The sequence below is a fragment of the Heptranchias perlo genome, chromosome 1, assembly GCF_035084215.1.
Source record: "Heptranchias perlo isolate sHepPer1 chromosome 1, sHepPer1.hap1, whole genome shotgun sequence".
Taxonomy (NCBI): Eukaryota; Metazoa; Chordata; class Chondrichthyes; order Hexanchiformes; family Hexanchidae; genus Heptranchias; species Heptranchias perlo.
The window spans coordinates 81,274,174-81,297,790 of NC_090325.1; the positions used below are offsets into that span (position 1 = coordinate 81,274,174).

General features: G+C 45.8%; 1 protein-coding gene across 4 annotated transcripts in view; it reads right to left on the minus strand.

Annotated features, from left to right (window-relative positions):
• cep135 (centrosomal protein 135) overlaps positions 1 to 23,617 on the minus strand; it is a 139,684-nt gene that overhangs the window by 35,917 nt on the left and 80,150 nt on the right. For all 4 annotated transcript variants that reach the window (XM_067987185.1, XM_067987188.1, XM_067987169.1 and 1 more), the window contains one exon: positions 23,302 to 23,453. In XM_067987185.1, the coding sequence (XP_067843286.1) occupies positions 23,302 to 23,453 (152 nt within the window). The remainder of the gene's footprint in view (positions 1 to 23,301; positions 23,454 to 23,617) is intronic.

A 23,617-nucleotide genomic window follows, 5' to 3' on the forward strand; every position in this document is an offset into this window, starting at 1 on the left:
GTACAGCTACTCCATCCCCCCCTTCTTCCTGGTTATGGTATAACCTGCAATATTTAGTTGCCAGTCCTGTTCTTTACGTAGCCATGTTTCAGTTATTCCTGCTACATCTGGTCCCTTCGCTATGGATTATCGCCTCCAGTTCCCCCGTTTTATTTTGGAAGCTGAGTACTTTGCTGTACAGGCATTTTAATTTGTGTTTAATAGTTATTTCTTTTACTTTATTTTTAATAGTCCTTCTATACTTCTGTTTTATAACTATATTTGTTCTTTGACTGTTTATGTTATCTTTGTTCCTTACCCTGGTCTGACCCTTACACTCATCTACCGTTTCTTTTATCTTTAGGCTTTTGTTATTGCTACCAGATCCCTCCCCCATCTCCCCCACTGCCCTATTTATCCTTTCCGCTTGGACTTTTGTCGCACTCTGGTTCAGGTGGAGCACGTCCTAGCGGTATAGCTCCTTCCTGTCCCAATACTGGTGCCAGTGTCCCATGAAATGGAACCCTCCATCCCATTCCACTCTTTTAGCCACACATTCATCTTTCTGATCTGCCTATCCCAATGTTAATGAGCACGTGGCTTGGGTAGTAATCTCGAGATTACCACCCGTGAGATCCTGATTTTAATTTAGTTCCTAGCTTCTGATATTCCCTTAGCAGGACCGCTTCCTTGTTCTTCCTTAGTGTTATTGGTGCTGACATGGACCACGACAACTGAATTCTGCCCCTCCCTTTCCAAGTTCCTCTCCAGTTGCTTCAAGATGTCTTTTACCCTTGGACCAGGGAGGCAACACACCTTCCTGGACTGCAGAGGGCGCTATCTATCCCCCTGATTATAGAATCCCCTATGACTACAAGCTTTCTATTCTGATACCCCCCTTGGACTGCCTCATGCTCCACGGTGCCATAGTTAGCATTCTGGGCATCCTCCCTGCAGTCTTTATCCTTATCCTCACAGGTATCAAATACCTCGTACCTGTAGAATAGGACCAGCGTCTGTGGGACCTCCATCTCTACCTCTCCTAGGTTCCCACTACCCTGCTGACTAACATTCCCGTCCCTTATGCGTCGAGTGTCTGAATCTCGCACTCCAGCTCAAAGACCCGAGTGCCTCGAGACGGAGACATTTACTGCAGATATGGCAATCCGGGACAGTCTCACTGTCCACGAACTCCCATATATTACAGTCCTGACACACAGCCTGTACTGCCATTTCTAGTTTTTATTTATCAGCAGTTTATTTCTAGGACTAATAGAATCACTTGAGATCTAGATTATATTTAATAAATGGATTTAGCTTGATTTTGAAATAAGTAATTAGTCTTTTTCAATTTATGCATTTTTTAAATTTAAGTTTTAAAAGTTGACAGATTAGGTTGATGGTGAGGAAGAAAGCTGTAGACTGCAGGAAGATATCAATGGACTGGTCAGGTGGGCAGAAAAGTGGCAAATGGAATTCAATCTGGAGAAGTGTGAGGTAATGCATTTAGGGAGGGCAAACAAGGCAAGGGAGTACACAATAAATGGGAGGATACTGAGAGGTGTACAGGAACAAAGGGAACTTGTAGTGCATGTCCACAGATCCCTGAAGGTAGCAGGACAGCTAGATAAGGTGGTTAAAAAGGCATACGGGGTACTTTCCTTTATTAGCCGAGGCATAGAGTATAAGAGCAGGGAGGTTATGCTGGACTGTATAAAACATTGGTTAGGCCACAGCTTGAGTACTGCGTACAGTTCTGGTCACCATATTACAGGAAAGATGTGATTGCACTGGAGAGGGTACAGAGATTTACGAGGGCTGGAGAATTTTAGCTACGAGAAAAGATTAGATACGCTGGGGTTGTTTTCTTTGGACAAAGGAGGCTGAGGTGAGATTTAATTGAGGTATATAAAATTATGATGGGACTCGATAGAGTGGATAGGGAGGACCTATTTCCCTTAGCAGAGGGGTCAGTGACCAGGGGGCATAGATTTAAAGTTATTGGTAGAAGGATTAGAAGGGATCTGAGGAGAAATGTTTTCACCCAGATGGTGGTGAGGGTCTGGAACTCACTGCCTGAAAGGGTGGTAGGGGCAGAAACCCTCAATTCATTTAAAAAGTGCTTGGATGTGTACTTGAAGTGCTGTAACCTACAGGGCTACGGACCAAGTGCTGGAAAGTAGGATTAAGCTGGCTCGCTCTTTTTCGGCTGGTACGGATAAGATGGGCCAAATGGCCTCCTTATGTGCTGTAACTTTCTATGATTCGTTTATAGTCCCTTGGTTCAAAATCACATTGCACCGCCTCCCCCTTTGCACCTAATTCCCACACTCACCAAATTCCCAGTTGAAAGTCCTCACTCTATTAGCAATTCACTCTGTGTCCTTACCAACCTCTTATATGCAACAGAATACTTTTACATTTATCAGAAAACCACTTCTCGCACAGCACCCTCAAGTGAAAATCCATCAATCTTCTGGAGTGAACCTGATGGACGCACAAAGAGTCAGATGCCCAAAATTAAAAGTGTTGCGCAAAAATTGACTGGCTGCCCATTAGCTTACCTTTCAGGTGGCTGGTGCTCCCCATTCTATGTATCCTAATGTCAGCTGACACTTTCGATTGCCTGGACTGGCATGGTATGCTCTAATGCCATCCACCGCCCGGCCTGGTCTGCTACACCACTCTTTGCTGTTTTCTGCTGTACTTGTTTCCTCCACCTTCACTGCTCACTGCCTGCTATGATCTTCTTTGTCAACTCCATCAGCTCACCCATTGTGACCTCCCTTTCCATCTGCTCTCAAAGTACTTCACTGGTGTTTCTTCTACTGTTGGTTTCAAGTTTTTGAGCTTTCCAGCCCAGGATTAGGTAAAGACATCTTTCTCATTGATGTAAGTCCACCAAAATAAAGGAGCTTTTTCCAATCTTCTTCCAGCAACTTGGGAGTTCAAACAGTTGAAGCCAACAGCTGAAGTTGAGTGCACAAACATGCAAATAGAAACTAAATGAATTGGGGCTTTGAGGGCCAGAAATGAGAGCTTGCAGGCTTCATTTGGCCGACGGGTCAACTGGACAGTTAAAGCTTATGTGGTTAGGCCCCCTTTTCTGATAAAATGAGATCTGAGTTTGTAATCTCCCAGTCCCTCCCACTTAGCCCTAAGCTTACAAGTTGGTTTAACTTTTGGGTTCAGACAAGTTAGAGTTTTTCATTATTAATACATGCCTCCTGCTATCTTGGTGTGAAAAGGAAAATCTGCAAAATATTTGAATGTAAGGGTGAATAATATGTCTACAGAAGACACCAACATGATTGCAGCATTGAGCAATCCTGAGTCTAATATCGTGGTATGATAAGGTACCTTTGTCATATGGGTCACAGTAAGATTGCAGCTGCTGAGATGCTAGCTGGAACACATTGTTAATTAGACGTAGGATACCATCTTGATTAAAATTAAAGAATAGAAATTCTGTGGGGCCCACTAACCTCTAGAACCTGAATTCCAAATGTTTGTTCTGGCATAGGGAAGCTCTGTGCTAGGAGCATAGCTTTGTGAAATCAAACCTGATATCTGGAAATATCTTCAACAACCATTTATGCAAAAATTTTTGCATATTACATTCACTTGAATGTCCACCTAGGTTTGGGGGAAATTTCCATATGCAAATTATATGAGAAAAAATACTGGACTTATTGTCAATTGTTTCTCGTTACTGATGTTGTTGTCAGGTAACTGGATAAAACAGAGGTCTTTTGGCATCAAAAGAAATACAGTACTTGCATTTATTCCTTGTAACGTTGTTAAAATGTCTCAACAACAACTTGCATTTAGAATCATAGAATGGTTACAGCACAGGAGGCCATTCGGCCCATTGAGCCAGTGCCGGCTCTTGTAAGAGCAATCCAGTTAGATCCATTCCCCCACTCTTTCGCCGTAGCCCTGCAAATTTTTGTGGTTCAAGTATTTATCCAATTCCTTTTTGAAAGCCATGATTGAATCTGCTTCCACCACCCTTTCAGGCAGCGCATTCCAGATCATAACAACTAGCTGCAGAAAAATGTTTTTCCTCATGTTGCCTTTGGTTCTTTTGCCAATCACCTTAAATCTGTGACCTCTAGTTCCCGACCCTACCGCCAATGGGAACAGTTTCTCTTTATTTACTTTTATCACGATTTTGAACACTTCTATCAAATCTCCTTTTAACCTTCTCTAAAGAAGAAGAACTGCAGCTTCTCCAGTCTAGCCAGGTAATTGAAGTCCCTCATCCCTGGAATCATTCCAGTAAATCTTTCCTGCATCCTCTCTAAGGCCTTCACATCCTTTCTAAAGTGCGCTGCTCAGAATTAGACACAATACTCCAGTTGTGGCCGAACCTGTGCTTTACAAAAAGGTTCAACACAACTTCCTTGCTTTCGTACTCCATGCCTCTGTTTATAAAGCCCAGGATCCCGTATGTTTTTTTAACCGCTCTCTCAACCTGTCCTGCCACCTTCAAAGATTTATGCACATATACCCCCAGGTTGCTCTGTTCCTGCATCCCCTTTAGAATTGTTCCTTTTAGTTTATATTGCCTCTCCTCATTCTTCCTGCCAATTAAACTGACTGGCCAGTAGTTGTTGGTTTATCCTTACACCCTTTTTGAACAAGGGTGTAACATTTGCAATTCTCCAGTCCTCTGGCACCACTCCCATAGCTAAGGAGGATTCGAAGGTTATGGCTAGCACCTCTGCAATTTCCACCCTTACTTCCCTCAGCAACCTAAGATGCATCCCATCCAGACCGGGTGACTTATCTACTTTAAGTACAGCTAGCCATTCTAGCACCTCCTCTTTATCAATTTTTAGCCCATCCAGTATCTCAATTACCTCTTCTTTTACTGTGACTTTGGCAGCATCTTCTTGCTTGGTAAAGACAGATGCAAAGTACTCATTTAGTACCTCAGCCATGCCATCTGCGTCCATAAATAGATCACGTTTTTGGACCCTAATCAGCCCTACCCCACCTCTTACTACCAGTTTACTATTTATGTCTACAGAAGCCTTTTGGATTCCCCTTTATGTTAGCCGCCAGTCTATTCTCATACTCTTTCTTTGCCCCTCTTATTTCCTTTTTCACTTCTCCTCCGTACTTCCTACACTCAGCCTGGTTCTCGCGTGTATTATGAAGCTGACATCGGTCATATATCCCCTTTTGCTGCTTCATCTTTCTCTCTCTTTCGTCATACAGGGAGCTCTGGCTTTGGTTGCCCTAACTTTTCCCCTCATCGGAATGTACCTAGATTGTACCCGAACCATCTCTTTAAAGACTGCCCATTGTTCGATTACAGTTTTGCCTGCCAATCTTTGATTCCAATTTACCTGGGCCAGATCCGTTCTCAATCCACTGAAATTGGTCCTCCTCCAATCAAGTATGTTTACTCTAGATTGCTTCTTGCCCTTTTCTGTAACTACTCTAAACCTATGCTATGATCACTGTTCCCTAAATACTCCCCACTGACACTTGCTCCACTTGACCCACTTTAACATAATAAATGCCCCAAAGAGCTTCACAGGAGTGTTATCAAACAAAATTTGATACCCAGCCACGAGGAGATACTAGGTCAGGTGACCAAAAGTTGATCAAAGAGGTAGATTTTAAAGAACGCTTAAAGGAGGAGAGAGAGGTAGAGAGGCAGAGAGGTTTAGGGAGGGAATTCTAGAGCTTAGGGCCTAAGCAGCAGAAGGCACTGCCACCAACGGTAGAGCGATGAAAAGCGAGGATGTGCAAGAGGTCAGAATTGGACGGTTGTAGGGCTTGAGGAGGTTATAGACATAGGGAGGGGCGAGGCCATGGAGGAACTTGAAAACAAGGATGAGAATTTTAAAACTGAGGCGCTGCCGGACCAGGAGCCAACATAGGTCAGCGAGCACAGAGGTGATGGGTGCATGGGACTTGGTGCGAGTTAGGATATGGGCAGCAGAGCTTTGGATGAGCTCAAGTTTATGGAGGGTGCAAGTTGGAAGGCCGGCCAGGAGAGCATTGGAATAGTCAAGTCTAGACGTAACAAAGTCATAAAGAGATCACTCGGCTCCAGACCTCATTACAGTCTTGGTCCAAACATGGACAAAAGAGCTAAATTCCAGAGGTGAGGTGAGAGTGGCTGCCCTTGACATCAAGGCAGCAGTTGACCGAGTGTGGCACCAAAATTGAAGTCAATGGGAATCAGGGGGAAAACTCTCCAGTGGCTGGAGTCATACCTAGCACAAAGGAAGATGGTAGTGGTTGTTGGAGGCCAATCATCTCAGCCCCAGGACATTGCTGCAGGAGTTCATCAGGGCAGTGTCCTAGGCCCAACCATCTTCAGCTGCTTCATCAATGACCTTCCCTCCATCATAAGGTCAAAAATGGGGATGTTCGCTGACGATTGCAGTGTTCAGTTCCATTTGCAACCCCTCAGATAATGAAGCAGTCCATGCCCGCATGCAGCAAGACCTGGACAACATCCAGGCTTGGGCTGATAAGTGGCAACTAACATTCACGCCAGACAACTGCCAGGCAATGACCATCTCCAACAAGAGAGTCTAACCACCTCCCGTTGACATTCGATGGCATTACCATCGCCGAATCCCCCACCATCAATATCCTGGGGGTCTCCAATGATCAGAAACTTAACTGGACCAGCCACATAAATACTGCGGCTACAAGAGCAGGTCAGAAGCTGGGTATTCTGCGGCAAGTGACTCACCTCCTGACTCCCCAAAGCCTTTCCACCATCTACAAGGCACAAGTCAGGAGTGTGATGGAATACTCTCCACTTGCCTGGATGAGTGGAGCTTCAACAACACTTGAAGCTTGACACCATCCAAGACAAAGCAGCCTGCTTGATTGACACCCCATCCACCAACCTAAACATTCACCCCCTTCACCACCGGCGCACCGTGGCTGCAGTACGTACCATCTACATGATGCACTGCAGCAACTCGCCAAGGCTTCTTCGACAGCACCTCCCAAACCTGCGACCTCTAGCACCTAGAAGGACAAAGGCAGCAGGCACATGGGAACAACACCACCTGCACGTTTTCCTCCAAGTCACACACCATCCCGACTTGGAAATATATTGCCGTTCCTTCATCGTCACTGGGTCAAAATCCTGGAACTCCCTACCGAACAACACTGTGGGAGAACCTTCACCACACGGACTGCAGTGGTTCAAGAAGGCAGCTCACCACCACCCTCTTAAGTGCAATTAGGGATGGGCAATAAATGCTGGCCTTGCCAGCGATGCCCACATCCCATGAATGAATAAAAAAAAAATGCAGGTATTATTGTTAAGTAGGCAATAAGGACATAAACAAACATCAAAATAAAAGGGATATCCAACTGATCGAACACATTGGTTTCCACAAGCTACATATTCTGTCATGAACTTTATCCAACTCATTCCGTCTTCTGAGGAAGAGTTCTGGAAATGTGTTTCACTGTTCACCAAGGTAATTTAAACAAGGATTTCATCATATCTATCTAACCATATGTTGTACATTATTTGTATTTAACATCTTGTCTGCCTTGTAATGACATTTCCATGGCATCAGCAGCTTAAAAACCACGCACAGCATTCAGGCACCTCTATTTCTTACAACACTGATCCTATGCCAGACCAGATACATATTCGGCTTTTTTAAAAAAACACAGGCATTGAGCAAGACTTGAGACTAAAATAACTATTCCTCACTCAGTGTGGTGGACACATGGAACAAACTCTCATCTGAAGCAGTTGATGCTGTTTGTTAATTTTCTACTTGTCTTCTCGTTCTATGTCCGCATTTACAATTTTAAAACCGTGAATCAGGTCTCCCCTTAATCGTCCTTCCTCCAATGTAAACAATTTCAGTTCCCTGAGTTTGTCTTAATAAGTTTGGGCTAACTCCTGGAATCTTCCATCTCGCTCTTCGCTGGATCCTCTCCAATGCCGCAATGCACATTTGAGGTTAAAATACCAAAGCTGAGCACAATATTCCAAATGTGGTCTCAGCAATGATCAAGGCTCAAATAATAACAATAACTATAAATAGCATCTTTAATGTAATAAAATGTCCCAAGGTGCTTCACTGGAGTGTAATCAGATAAAAATTGACAAATAACCTAATTCCATTTCTCATCAAATGTACTTTAGATGTAGCCCAGTATTATTAGTCTAGTTGACAACAGATAAGCATTATCTTTGTCCACTGTCACAAACTCTGTACCCTTACCAATGATTCCATCCCTCTCCCTGGCCACTGTCTCGAGTTGAACCAAAGATTGTTCTCAACCTCTGGCATCCTATTTGACCCCAAGCTGCATTTCCAAACCAATATCTTCTCCATCACAAAGACCACCTATTTCCACCTCCATAACATCCCTCGTCTCCACCCCTACCTCAGCTCACGTGCTGCCGAAACCCTCATCCATGCCGTTTGTCACCTCCAGACTCGACTATTCAAACGCTCTCATGGCCAGCTTCCCGTCCTCCACCCTTCATCAACTTCAGCTCATTTAAAATGCTGCTGCCCATATCCTATCCCACACCTAGTTCCGATCACCCATTACCTCTGTCCTCGCTGACCTACATTAGTCCCCTATCGCCTCAAATTTAAAATTCTCATTCTTGCCATTAAATTCCATCATGGCCTCATTCCTCTGTATTTCTGTACTATCTCCAGTCCTATAACACCCCCAGAATTCCACTCCTCCAACTCTTGTGCATCCTCCCTCCCTTCGTCCCGCCATTGGCGGCCATGCCTTCAGGAATCTAGGCCTCACACTCTGGAAATCCCACCCGAACTCACTCGACCTCTCCTCCTTTAAGACTATCCTTAAAATCCAGTTCTGTGACCAAGCTTTTGGTCCCTCTTCATTGGTTCAACATCCATTTTTGTCTGATTGCCCTTCAATGAAGGGTCTTGAGTTGTTTTTCTACATTAAAGGCCCTATAGAAATACAAGTTGTAGTTGTTCCATGTGCACCGTATATTTATCCATAGTATAATCCATACGCCATTCTTAGTCCGTTCATTTAATTTGTCCCGATCCTTTTAACACCTCATAAGAATTATAAACTTAATGTTGCATGTTGAGCTCCCTTTTCTTTCCACTGGCCTCCAGTTGCTTAATCATCATGATGGCAGTAAACAAAAATCCAATGAGAATTACCTCATCTGCATATTCTACCACTTGGCCTCAATCATACTATGAGCTGTTAATTGAACAAGATGATCTTCAAACCATTCTGGCATTTTCCTTCCAATTCTCATTTAGAGGTCCAGCTACTCCATAGAGTTCGAGCATCTCCCAGCCACCATTTCTGCACAATGGATAATATTGTACTTAAAGTACATGGACAATTAAACAACTAACGGGAGGAGGAGGCTCTGCAAACATCCCCATCCTCAATGATGGCAGAGTCCAGCATGTGAGTGCAAAAGACAAGACTGAAATGTTTGCAACCATCTTCAGCCAGAAGTGCCGAGTAGATGATCCATCTCGGCCTCCTCCCAATATCCCCACCAACACAGAAGCCAGTCTTCAACCAATTCGATTCACTCCACGTGATATCAAGAAACGGCTGAGTGCACTGGATACAGCAAAGGCTATGGGCCCCATAACATCCCAGCTGTAGTGCTGAAGACTTGTGCTCCAGAACTAGCTGCGCCTCTAGCCAAGCTGTTCCATTACAGCTACAACACTGGCATCTACCCGATAATGTGGAAAATTGCCCAGGTATGTCCTGTCCACAAAAAGCAGGACAAATCCAATCTGGCCAATTACCGCCCCATCAGTCTACTCTCAATCATCAGCAAAGTGATGGAAGGTGTCGTCGACAGTGTCATCAAGTGGCACTTACTCGCCAATAACCTGCTCACCGATGCTCAGTTTGGGTTCGGCCAGGACCACTCGGCTCCAGACCTCATTACAGCCTTGGTCCAAACATGGACAAAAGAGCTGAATTCCAGAGGTGAGGTGAGAGTGACTGCCCTTGACATTAAGGCAGCATTTGACCGAGTGTGGCACCAAGGAGCCCTAGTAAAATTGAAGTCAATGGGAATCAGGGGGAAAACTCTCCAGTGGCTGGAGTCATACCTAGCACAAAGGAAGATGGTAGTGGTTGTTGGAGGCCAATCATCTCAGCCCCAGGGCATTGCTGCAGGAGTTCCTCAGGGCAGTGTCCTTGGCCCAACCATCTTCAGCTGCTTCATCAATGACCTTCCCTCCATTATAAGGTCAGAAAAGGGGATGTTCGCTGATGATTGCACAGTGTTCAGTTCCATTCGCAACCCCTCAAATAATGAAGCAGTCCGAGCCCGCATGCAGCAAGACCTGGGCAACATCCAGGCTTGGGCTCATAAGTGGCAAGTAACATTCGCGCCAGACAAGTGCCAGGCAATGACCATCTCCAACAAGAGAGGGTCTAACCACCTCCCCTTGACATTCAACGGCATTACCATCGCTGAATCCCCCACCATCAACATCCTGGGGGTCACCACTGACCAGAAACTAAACTGGACCAGCCATATAAATACTGTGGCTATGAGAGCAGGTCAGAGGCTGGGTATTCTGCGGCGAGTGACTCACCTCCTGACTCCCCAAAGCCTTTCCACCATCTACAAGGTACAAGTCAGGAGTGTGATGGAATACTCTCCACTTGCCTGCATGAGTGCAGCTCCAACAACACTCAAGAAGCTCGATACCATCCAGGACAAAGCAGCCCGCTTGATTGGCACCCCATCCACCACCCTAAACATTCACTCCCTTCACCACCGACACACTGTGGCTGCAGTGTGTACCATCTACAGGATGGTACACACTGGTGCACTAATGTGCTTTAGGGAAGGAAACCTGCCATCCTTACCTGGTCTGGCCAATATGTGACTCCAGACCCACAGCAATGTGGTTGATTCTTAATTGCCCTCTGAAATGGCCTAGCAAGCCACTCAGTTGTAAAATCTCGCTATGACAAGTCACAATAAGAATAAAACCGAATGGACCACCCAGCATCGGACCACTAGGCGCCGGACACGACAACGGCAAACCAAGCCCAGTCGACCCTGCAAAGTCCTCCTCGCTAACATCTGGGGACTTGTGCCAAAATTGGGAGATCTGTCCCACAGACTAGTCAAGCAACAGCCTGACATAGCCATACTCACAGAATCATACCTTTCAGCCAATGTCCCAGACTCTTCTATCACCTTCCCTGGGTATGTCCTGTCCCATCGGCAGGACAGACCCACCAGAGGTGGCGGTACAGTGATATACAGTCAGGAGGGAGTGGCCCTGGGAGTCCTCAACATTGACGCTGGACCCCATGAAATCTCATCGCATCAGGTCAAACATGGGCAAGGAAACCTCCTGCTGATTACCACCTACCATCCAACCTCAGCTGATGAAACAGTCCTCTTCCATGTTGAGCACCACTTGGAGGAAGCACTGAGGGTAGCAAGGGCACAAAATGTTCTCTGGGTGGGGGACTTCAATGTCCATCACCAAGAGTGGCTCGGTAGCACCACGACTGACCGAGCTGGCCGAGTCCTGAAGGACATAGCTGCCAGACTGGGCCTGCAGCAGGTGGTGAGCGAACCAACATGAGAGAAAAACTTACTTGACCTCGTCCTCACCAATCCACCTATCGCAAATGCATCTGTCCATAACAGTATTGGTAGGAGTGACCACCGCACGGTCCTCGTGGACATGAAGTCCCGTCTTTGCACTGAGGACACCATCCAACGTGTTCTGTGGCACTACCACCGTGCTAAATGGGATAGATTCAGAACAGATCTAGCAGCACAAAACTGGGCCTCCATGAGGCACTGTGGGCCATCAGCAGCAGCAGAATTGTATTCCAGCACAATCTGTAACCTCATGGCACGGCATATTCCTCACTCTACCATTACCAACAAACCAGGGGATCAACCCTGGTTCAATGAGGAGTGTAGAAGAGCATGCCAGGAGCAGCACCAGGCGTACTTAAAAATGAGGTGCCAACCTGGTTAAGCTACAACTCAGGACTACATGCATGCTAAACAGCGGAAGCAACATGCTATAGACAGAGCTAAGCGATTCCATAACTAACGGATCAGATCAAAGCTCTGCAGTCCTGCCACATCCAGACGTGAATGGTGGTGGACAATTAAACAACTAACGGGAGGAGGAGGCTCTGCAAACATCTCCATCCTCAATAATGACGGAGTCCAGCAGTGTGAGTGCAAAAGACAAGGCTGAAGCATTTGCAACCATCTTCAGCCAGAACTGCCTAGTGGATGATCCATCTCGGCCTCCTCCCAATGTCCCCACCATCACAGAAGCCAGTCTTCAGCCAAATCGATTCACTCCACGTGATATCAAGAAACGGCTGAGTGCACTGGATACAGCAAAGGCTATGGGCCCCATAACATCCCAGCTGTAGTGCTGAAGACTTGTGCTCCAGAACTAGCTGCGCCTCGAGCCAAGCTGTTCCATTACAGCTACAACACTGGCATCTACCCGACAATGTGGAAAATTGCCCAGGTATGTCCTGTCCACAAAAAGCAGGACAAATCCAATCTGGCCAATTACCGTCCCATCAGTCTACTCTCAATCATCAGCAAAGTGATGGAAGGTGTCGTCGACAGTGCTATCTAGCGGCACTTACTCACCAATAACCTGCTTACCGATGCTCAGTTTGGGTTCCGCCAGGACCACTCGGCTCCAGACCTTATTACAGCCTTGGTCCAAACATGGACAAAAGAGCTAAATTTCAGAGGTGAGGTAAGAGTGACTGCCCTTGACATTAAGGCAGCATTTGACTGAGTGTGGCACCAAGGAGCCCTAGTAAAATTGAAGTCAATGGGAATCAGGGGGAAAACTCTCCAGTGGCTGGAGTCATACCTAGCACAAAGGAAGATGGTAGTGGTTGTTGGAGACCAATCATCTCAGCCCCAGGGCATTGCTGCAGGAGTTCCTCAGGGCAGTGTCCTTGGCCCAACCATCTTCAGCTGCTTCATCAATGACCTTCCCTCCATCATAAGGTCAGAAATGGGGATGTTCGCTGATGATTGCACAGTGTTCAGTTCCATTCGCAACCCCTCAAATAATGAAGCAGTCCGAGCCCACATGCAGCAAGACCTGAACAACATCCAGGCTTGGGCTCATAAGTGGCAAGTAACATTCATAGAGTCATAGAGTTATACAGCACGGATAGAGGCCCTTCGTGTCCGCGCCGGCCATCAAGCCCAGTCTAATCTAATCCCATATTCCAGCATTTGGTCTGTAGCCTTGTATGCTATGGCATTTCAAGTGCTCATCCAAATGCTTCTTGAATGTTGTGAGGGTTCCTGCCTCCACATCCCTCTCAGGCAGTGAGTTCCAGACTCCAACCACCCTCTGGGTGAAAAAGTTCTTTCTCAAATCCCCTCTAAACCTCCCGCCTTTTACCTTGAATCTATGCCCCCTTGTTACAGAACCCTCAACGAAGGGAAAGGGCTCCTTAGTATCCATCCTATCTATGCCCCTCATAATTTTGTACACCTCAATCATGTCCCCCCTCAGCCTCCTCTGCTCCAAGGAAAACAAACCCAATCTTCCCAGTCTCTCTTCATAGCTGAAGCGCTCCAGCCCTGGTAACATCCTGGTGAATCTCCGCTGCACCCTCTCCAAAGCGATCACATCCTTCCTGTAGTGCGGCGACCAGAACTGCACACAGTACTCCAGCTGTGGCCTAACCAGTGTTTTATACAGCTCCATCATAACCTCCTTGCTCTTATATTCTATGCCTCGGCTAATAAAGACAAGTATCCCATATGCCTTCTTTACCACCTTATCGACCTGTTCCGCCGCCTTCAGGGATCTGTGAACTTGCACACCAAGATCCCTCTGACCCTCTGTCTTGCCTAGGGTCCTCCCATTCATTGTGTATTCCCTTGCCTTGTTAGTCCCTCCAAAGTGCATCACCTCGCACTTTTCCGGGTTAAATTCCATTTGCCACTGTTCCGCCCATCTGACCAACCCATCTATATCGTCCTGCAGACTGAGGCTATCCTCCTCGCTATTTACCACCCTACCAATTTTTGTATCATCAGCGAACTTACTGATCATACCTTTTACATTCATATCCAAGTCGTTAATGTAGACCACAAACAGCAAGGGCCCCAGCACCGATCCCTGTGGTACCCCACTGGCCACAGGCTTCCAGTCACAAAAACAACCTTCGACCATCACCCTCTGCCTTCTGCCACTAAGCCAGTTTTGTATCCAAAGTGCCAAGGCACCCTGGACTCCATGGGCTCGTACCTTCTTGACCAGTCTCCTGTGCGGGACTTTATCGAAGGCCTTACTGAAATCCATGTATACCACATCCACTGCGTTACCCTCATCCACACGCCTAGTCACCCCCTCAAAAAATTCAATCAAATTAGTCAGACATGATCTTCCCTTGACAAAGCCATGTTGACTATCCCTGATTAATCCTTGCTTCTCCAAGTGGAGACTAATTTTGTCCTTCAGAATTTTTTCCAATAATTTTCCTACCACTGATGTTAGGCTCACTGGCCTGTAGTTCCCCGGTTTTTCCCTACTCCCCTTCTTGAATAATGGTCCTACATTAGCGGTTCTCCAGTCCTCTGGCACATCCCCTGTGGCCAGAGAGGTTCTGAATATATGTGTTAGAGCCCCCGCAATCTCCTCCTTTGCCTCACACAGTAGCCTGGGATACATTTTGTCCGGGCATGGGGATTTATCCATTTTTAGGCCTGCTAAAACCGCCAATACCTCCTCCCGCTCGATGTTAATATGTTCGAGTATATCACAGTCCCCCTGCCGTATTTCTATGTCTACATCGTCCTTCTCCATAGTGAAAACAGATGCAAAAAATTCATTTAGAACCCCTCCTACATCTGCCGGCTCCACACACAGATTGCCGTTTTTGTCCCTAATGGGCCCTATTTTTTCCCTAGTCATCCTCTTACCCTTAATATACTTATAAAACATCTTAGGATTTTCCTTTATTTTGCTCGCCAGTGTTTTTTCATGGCCCCTCCGTGATCTCCTAATTTACTTTTTAAGTATCCCCCTGCACTTTTTGTACTCCTCTAGGGCTTCCTCCGTCCTTAGCCTTTTGTATCTGCCAAAAGCCCTCCTTTTTTTCCTAATCCATTCTCGTATATCCCCTGACATCCAAGGTTCCCTGGAGTTCTTGGAACCACCCTTGACCTTTACGGGAACATGTTGCCATTGTATGGTCTCCATCTCCCTTCTGAAAGACTCCCATTGCTCCGATGCAGATTTTCCTACAAGCAGCTGATCCCAGTCCATTTTGGCCAGATCCTGCCTTATCCTATTAAAATCGGCCTTCCCCCAATTTAGAACCTTTATTTCCGGCCCCTCCCTGTCCTTTTCCATGACCATCTTAAATCTCACTGAATTATGGTCACTGTCACCAAAGTGCTCACCTATTAGCACTTCTTCCACTTGGCCGGCCACATTCCCTAGAATTAGGTCCAGTACCGCCCCCTCTCTTGTAGGACTTTCTACATGCTGGCTCAAAAAGCTCTCCTGGATGCACGTTAAGAATTTTGTACCCTCTAAGCATTTTACACTCTGAGTATCCCAGTTAATATTGGGGAAGTTGAAATCCCCCACTATTATTACCCTATTATTTGCACAATTTTCTGAGATTTGCCTACATATCTGTTCCTCTATCTCCCCCTGACTGTTTGGGGGTCTATAGTACACTCCCATCAAAGTGCTTGCCCCCTTTTTGTTTTTAAGCTCCACCCACATGGCCTCATTTGAGGAACCTGCTAATATATCATCCCTCCTTATGGCAGTAATTGATTCTTTAATTAATATTGCGACCCCCCCCTCCTCTTATACCTCCCCCTCTGTCTCGCCTGAAGATTCTGTACCCCGGAATATTGAGCTGCCAGTCTTGCCCCTCCCTCAACCATGTCTCTGTGACAGCAACAATATCATACTCTCATGTGTTTATCAACACCTTCAGTTCATCCACCTTATTTGCAAGACTCCTTGCATTAAAATAGATGCCATCCAGCCTTGCTCTTACATATTTGCCCTGTCTTCCAAGCTGACTTGTTTTTTTCTCAATATTTGGCTGCACATCACCCCCTATTGTAGCTCCACTCTGTATCCCATCCCCCTGCCAAGTTAGTTTAAACCCCCCCCAACAGTGCTAGCAAACTTCCCCGCAAGGATATTTGTCCCGCTCTGGTTCAGATGCAACCCGTCCGACTTGTACAAGTCCCACCTTCCCCAGAAGCAGGCCCAGTGATCCAGGAAACTGAAACCCTCCCTCCTGCACCAACTCTTTAGCCACGCATTCATCTGTTCTATCCTCCTATTTCTATACTCACTAGCCCGTGGCACTGGGAGTAATCCAGAGATTACAACCTTTGAGGTCCTGCTCTTTCATCTGCTACCGAGCTCCCTAAATTCTTGATGCAGGACCTCATCTCCCTTCCTACCTATGTCGTTGGTCCCAATGTGGACCACGACCTCTGCCTGCTCACCCTCCCCCTTGAGAATGCCCTGAAGGCGCTCAGTGACATCCATGACCCTGGCACCAGGGAGGCAACAAACCATCCTGGAGTCACGTTTACGGCCACAGAAACGCCTGTCTGTTCCCCTTACGATAGAATCCCCTACCACTATAGCTCTTCCACTCTTTTTCCTCCCAGCCTGTGCAGCAGAGCTACCCCTGGTGCCAGGAAGTTGGCTGCTGCTGCCTTCCCCTGATAAGTCATCCCCCTCAACAATATCCAAAGCGGTATATTTGTTTGAGAGGGGGATGGCCACAGAGGACCCCTGCACTGCCTGCCTGCTCCTCTTACTCTGCCTGGAGGTCACCCACTTACTTCCTGCCTGTACAACCTTTACCTGCGGTGTGACCATCTCACTAAACGTGCTATCCACGACGTTTTCAGCATCGCGAATGCTCCATAATGAATCCATCCGCAGCTCCAGTGCCGCAATGCGGTTTGTCAGTAGCTGCAGCTGAATACATTTCCTGCACACATGGTCGTCAGGGACACCGGAAGGGTCCCTGATTTCCCACACAGAGCAGGAAGAGCATAACACGAGGCTGGGCTGTCCTGACATGCGCCAGATAAGTGCCAAGCAATGACCATCTCCAACAAGAGAGAGTCTAACCACCTTCCCTTGACATTCAACGGCAATACCATCGCCGAATCCCCCACCATCAACATCCTGGGGGTCACCATTGACCAGAAACTTAACTGGACCAGCCATATAAATACCGTGGATATGAGAGCAGGTCAGAGGCTGGGTATTCTGCGGCGAGTGACTCACCTCCTGACTCCCCAAAACCTTTCCACCATCCACAAGTCACAAGTCAGGAGTGTGATGGAATACTCTCCCTTGCCTGCATGAGTGAAGCTCCAACAACACTCAAGAAGCTCGACACCATCCAGGACAAAGCAGCCTGCTTGATTGGCACCCCATCCACCACCCTAAACATTCACTCCCTTCACCACAGGCGCACAGTGGCTGCAGTGTCCACCATCCACAGGATGCACTGCAACAACTCGCCAAGGCTTCTTCGACAGCTCCTCCCAAACCCGCGACCTCTACCACCTAGAAGGACAGCAGCAGCAGGCACATGGGAACACCACCACCTGCACGTTCCCCTCCAAGTCACACACCATCCCGACTTGGAAATATATCGCTGTTCCTTCATTGTCGCTGGGTCAAAATCCTGGAACTCCCTTCCCAACAGCACTGTGGGAGAACCGTCACCACACGGACTGCAGCGGTTCAAGAAGGCGGCTCACCACCACCTTCTCAAGGGCAATTAGGGATGGGCAATAAATGCCGGCCTTGCCAGCGACGCCCACATCCCATGGACGAATAAAAAAAAAGCAACTCGCCAAGGCTTCTTCGACAGCACCTCCCAAACCCGCGACCTCTACCACCTAGAAGGACAAGAGCAGCAGGCACATGGGAACAACACCACCTGCACGTTCCCTTCCAAGTCACACACCATCCCGACTTGGAAATATATCGCTGTTCCTTCAACATCGCTGGGTCAAAATCCTGGAACTCCCTTGCTAACAGCACTGTGGGAGAAACTTCACCACACGGACTGCAGCGGTTCAAGAAGGCGGCTCACCACCACCTTCTCAAGGGAAACTAGGGATGGGCAATGAATGCCGGCCTCGCCAGCGACGCCCACATCCCATGAACGAATAAAAAAAAATAACAGATCCGTAATAATTTCCGAGCATTCTTAACAATCATCATCGCTGGGTCAAAATCCTGGAACTCCCTACCTAACAGCACTGTGGGAGAACCTTCACCAACGGACTGCAGCGGTTCAAGGCGGCGGCTCACCACCACCTTCTCAAGGGCAATTAGGGATGGGCAATAAATGCTGGCCTTGCCAGTGACACTCATATCCCATGAACAAATAAAAAAATATCAATATGAAGATCTCGTCAGCAATGTGACACAGATTTGTCCAGTTTCATTTTAGAGATTTTATATTTTATTTTTTCTTTATGGCAATTTATCGCTTGCCAGAATTGTGGTCACTTTAAATTGGTTCCAGCACAGTCGCAAGCAGCCTGTATAGATAAAGCACATGTATTATCTGCACCAGGACTCTTGACATCTGTGACTCGTATCGGGTAAACAGGGTGACTTTGTTTTTTTCTTTTCAACATCTTTAATTACATCTGAGAGTAGGGGCATATGAGAATGGAAGTACTCTCAGCTCAACAAAGAGATGATTCATGGCTTAATCAGGTGATATGAACAATTAATATGAATCACCAAGCTATGATCGTCTCAGGTCTATTTTGTGTGCTACTGTACCAGGCCTTTGAAAGGCCACCCGCGGTGATGATAGCTGTCTCAAAATATAATCAAACTCTGCTTTGTCCTGGAAATTGATAAAGGGAATTCTGAAGGGAAGGCCCAGGTAGCTTTAGAGTCTATTTTGATGATATTATAGAAGCTACCTGAACTAGAGCATGCACCAGTCTACTTTTCCCATCTAATAGTGGAGGTCAACAGAAAATTCCAGGGATGGTTCAGTCTCATCGGAAACTTCACATCACAGACACTAGGTCCAAATTAAGAGTGTTATTTCTGAGATCCGAGAGTCCAGAGGTGGTTATATTCTGAAACAAGGACCATGGCTTGAGTAATATGTCAAGAGAAAAAGATTAGTGAAGACAAATGTAGGTCCATTACAGTCAGAAATGGGGGAAATTAGAATGGGAAACAAAGAAATGGCAGAACAATTAAAAACATATTTTGGTTCTGTCTTCACAAAGGAAGACACAAATAACCTCCCAGAAATGTTAGGGAACCAAGGGTCTAGTGAGAGGGAGGAACTGAAGGAAACCAGTATTAGTTAAAAAAAAAGTGCTAGGGAAATTAATGGGACTAAAGGCTGACAAATCCCCAGGGCCTGATAATCTACATCCCAGAGTACTAAAGGAAGTGGCCCTGGAAATAGTGGATGCATTGGTGATCATCTTCCAAAATTCTAGAGACTCTGGAACATTTCCTACAGATTGGAGGGTAGCAAATGTAACCACACTATTTAAAAAAGGAAGGAGAGAAAAACAGGGAATTACAGACCAGTTAGCCTAACATCAGTAGTGGGGAAAATGCTCGAGTCTATTATAAAAGATGTGATAACAGAACACTTGGAAGGCATTAACGGGATTGGACAAAGTCAGCATGGGTTTAACAAATCTACTGGAGTTTTTTGAGGATGTAACTAGTAGAATAGATAGGGGAGAACCTGTGGATGTGGTGTGCTTGGATTTTCAGAAGGCTTTTGATAAGGGGTCCCACACAAGAGGTTCGTGTCCAAAATTAAAGCACGTGGAATTGGGGGGCAATATACTGGCATGGAGTGAGAATTGGTTGACAGACAGGAAACTGAGAGTAGGAATAAACGGGTCTTTTTCCGGGTGGCAGGCAGTGACTAGTGGGGTACCGCAGGGATCAGTGCTTGGGCCCCAGCTATTCACAATATATATCAATGATTTGGATGAGGGAACTGAATGTAACATTTCCAAGTTTGCAGACGACACAAAGCTGGGGTGGAACGTGAGCTGTGAGGAGGATGCAAAGAGGGTCCAATGTGATTTGGACAAGTTGGGTGAGTGGGCAAGAACATGGCAGATGCAATATAACGTGGATAAATGTGAGATTATCCACTTTGGTCGTAAAAACAGAAAGGCAGATTATTTGAATGGTGATAGATTGGGAAAAGGGGAGGTGCAACGAGACCTGAGTGTCCTGTACACCAGTCGCTGAAAGTGAGCATTCAGGTGCAGCAAGCAGTTAGGAAGGCGGATGGTCTGTTGGCCTTCATTGCAAGAGGATTTGAGTACAGGAGCAGGGATGTCTTACTGCAGTTATACAGGGCCTTGGTGAGACCGCATCTGGAGTATTGTGTGCAGTTTTGGTCTCCTTATCTGAGGAAGGATGTCCTTGCCATGGAGGGAGTGCAACGAAGGTTTACCAGACTGATTCCTGGGATGGCAGGACTGACTTATGAGGAGAGAGTGGGTCGACTAGGCCTATATTCACTAGAGTTTAGAAGAATGAGAGGTGATCGCATCGAAAAATATAAAATTCTAACAGGACTAGACAGACTAGATGCAGGGAGGATGTTCCCGATGGCTGGTGAGTCCAGAACCAGGGGTCACAGTCTCAGGATACGGGGTATGCCATTTAGAACCGAGATGAGGAGAAATTTCTTCACTGAGGGCGGTGAACCTGTGGAATTCTCTACCACGGAAGGCAGTGGAGGCCAAGTCATTAAATATATTCAAGAAGGAGATAGAAATATTTCTTAATGCTAAAGGGATCAAGGGATATGGGGAAAAAGTGGGAACAGGGTACTGAGTTAGACGATCAGCCATGATCATTTTGAATGGCGGAGCAGGCCTGAAGGGGGGAATGGCCTACTCTTGCTCCTATTTTCTATGTTAATCTAGTGAAATCTACTGTGCTTGATTGTGCTTTGATTTAAATTTGAATGTCAGTTTAGCTCAGTGGTAACACCTCGCCCGAGTCACAGGGTTACGAATTGGAAGCCCCACACCAAGATGAGGGGCATAATCTTGGCCAACACTTTCAGTGCAGTATTGAAGGAGTACTGCATTGTCGGATGTGTGGTGTCTTTCAGATGAGATATTAAACCAAGGCCCAATCTGCCTGTTCAGGTGGACATAAAGGATCTTATGGCACTATTCAAAGAAGAGCAGGGGCGTTCTCCCACTGTCCTTGTCAACATTTATTCCTCAACCAACACCACCGAAACAGATTAACTGGCTTTACTATTTGTGGGACCTGGAGATGTGCAAATCAGCTGCCACATTTAATTACATAATAACAATGACTGCATTTCAAAAAGCAATTCATTGGCTAAGTGCTTAGAGACATCCAGTGCTCTATAAATGAAAGTTTTTTTTTAATAAACCTGTTTGTAATTAAAACTTGAGATATATTGTCTGTCAGAAAGTGTTATTTGTCCATCAGTCATTACATTGAAACTACAGCACAGAAACATGCCACTTGGTCCAACTGGTCTATGCCGGCGTTTAAGCTCCACACGGGCCTCCTCCCTCCCGACTTCATCTAACCTTATCAGCATGCCCATCCTATTCCTTTCTCCCTCATGTGCTTAACTAGCTTCCCCTTAAATGCATCTATGCTATTTGCCTCAACTACTCCTTGTGGTAGCACGTTCCATATTCTCGCTCTGAGTTTCTCCTGAATTCCCTATTGGATTTATTAGCAACTATTTTATATTTATGATCTCTAGTTTTGGACTCCCCCGAAAGAGAAAATGTTTCCACTATGTTAACCCTATCAAACCCATTCATTATCTTAAAGACCTTCATTCAGGTCACCCCTCAATTTTCTCTTTTCTAGAGAAAAGAGCCCTAGCCTGTTCAGCCTCTCCTGATTAAGTATATCCTCTCAGTTCTGGTATCATCCTTGTGAATCTTCTTTGCACCCTCTCCAATGCCGCTATATCCTTTCTATAATATGGAGACCAGAACTGTGCACAGTGCTCCAAGTGTGATCTAACCAAGGTTCTATACAGTCAGAGAGTTCCAGAGTTACTGTTTGCAGTGTACAAATCAATATTAAACTGGGTAATTGTTCACTCAGGGCACACCATTTTGTGAATAAGGTCGTGTTTCAATCCACTGTACGTTTACCCGTGGAAGTGATCCTTTGTGGGCATGATAAAAAGTATTGGGACAATGCACAAATCATAACAATTAAACTGATTCTTCACCATATTCCCAGCATTCTTCAGTCATCTGTCTTTGCTTGAAGATCTGATCCTGATTTACATTCTTTTCTGAAGCTACACTGACTTTCCTACAGATTTCCATACAAAGGTCTTTGTATTCTATTCAGGAACACTAGTAACACCTTCACTGGCATACTGCCACTTGAATTCTTACAGTCCTTCCTGGCCTGCTCACACAACGTTCTTGAGATACCTACGGCTGTCTTAATTATAACTGACTTTGTAACCATACTTCATATCTGAACAGTTCAAAAGGTAAAAATTTCCCTTCTCCATTTTGAGGAAATGTTTTTTTTGAGCTCCTTGATTTGTTGGCTGTGTCAGTTTCAGCCAGATCACTGGTCCCTGACTGTCAGTTTCCAGCAAGCTCATTAGCCTCCACTCACAATCAACCCATCACCAGGGGAAATAACTGTGCTGCCATGGATGATATCACAAAGCAGTTTCAAAGTGACCATTATTTTCCATTTACATACTTTCTCAGGTCTGCCAGAATATTAGAAGCAATTACTGAGTACCAACCTGTTTATGGCAGGCACTAAACCAGGAAAGTAGGACCAGAGGACATGGTCAAAATGCAGTTGAATGCAATAGTGGAAGTTTTAGGGTACTAGAGGGATAAGCTTCAACGGGCTAGATTTGACTGATCAGTAGTAATACGAACAGTACCACTGGCATCCATGCATTTCATAAAAAACTGCAGGACTAATAAGCCAAAGCACTCCAGATTAATATTTATTTCCATGAACAATGCCACAGATCAACTAGTAAACTGAAATTGCAGATGACTGCAACACCCACATGAATACAATATGGACGCTTTGATCAGTGACTGAAACAAGAATTCACAGGGCTGATCGTACTAAGCAGCATCCACTACATTTGCATGCTGAAAAAGCCATTAATTGTTAATGAACTTCCTCACAGAACCATTCCTCAACCCGTGCTATTTAAAATTATACATTGTGACATTAATTTTTCAAACCAACATATGAATGTCATACCAACCTAACTGAACTCAGCTCTGCCTTCTGATGAGAGGCATCATCAGAGGTCTGCAAAAGTTTTTGTGACTGACACTTGATATTTTCTTCAAGTGTTGCTATGTCTTCCTTTTGTGATGTTACTTTCTTCTTAAGGGAAAAGCATTCGTTATCAAGCTGCAAAACAAAAACAGAAAATACACCATAACGATTTGCATTTATATAGTGCCCTCAATGTAGAAAAAAAAGACCCAAGACATCTCAGAGGTACGAGGAAAAAAGAAATGCGAGCCAAAGAGAAAAAGATAACAGATGAGGTGACTCAAAGCTTGGTTGAAGAG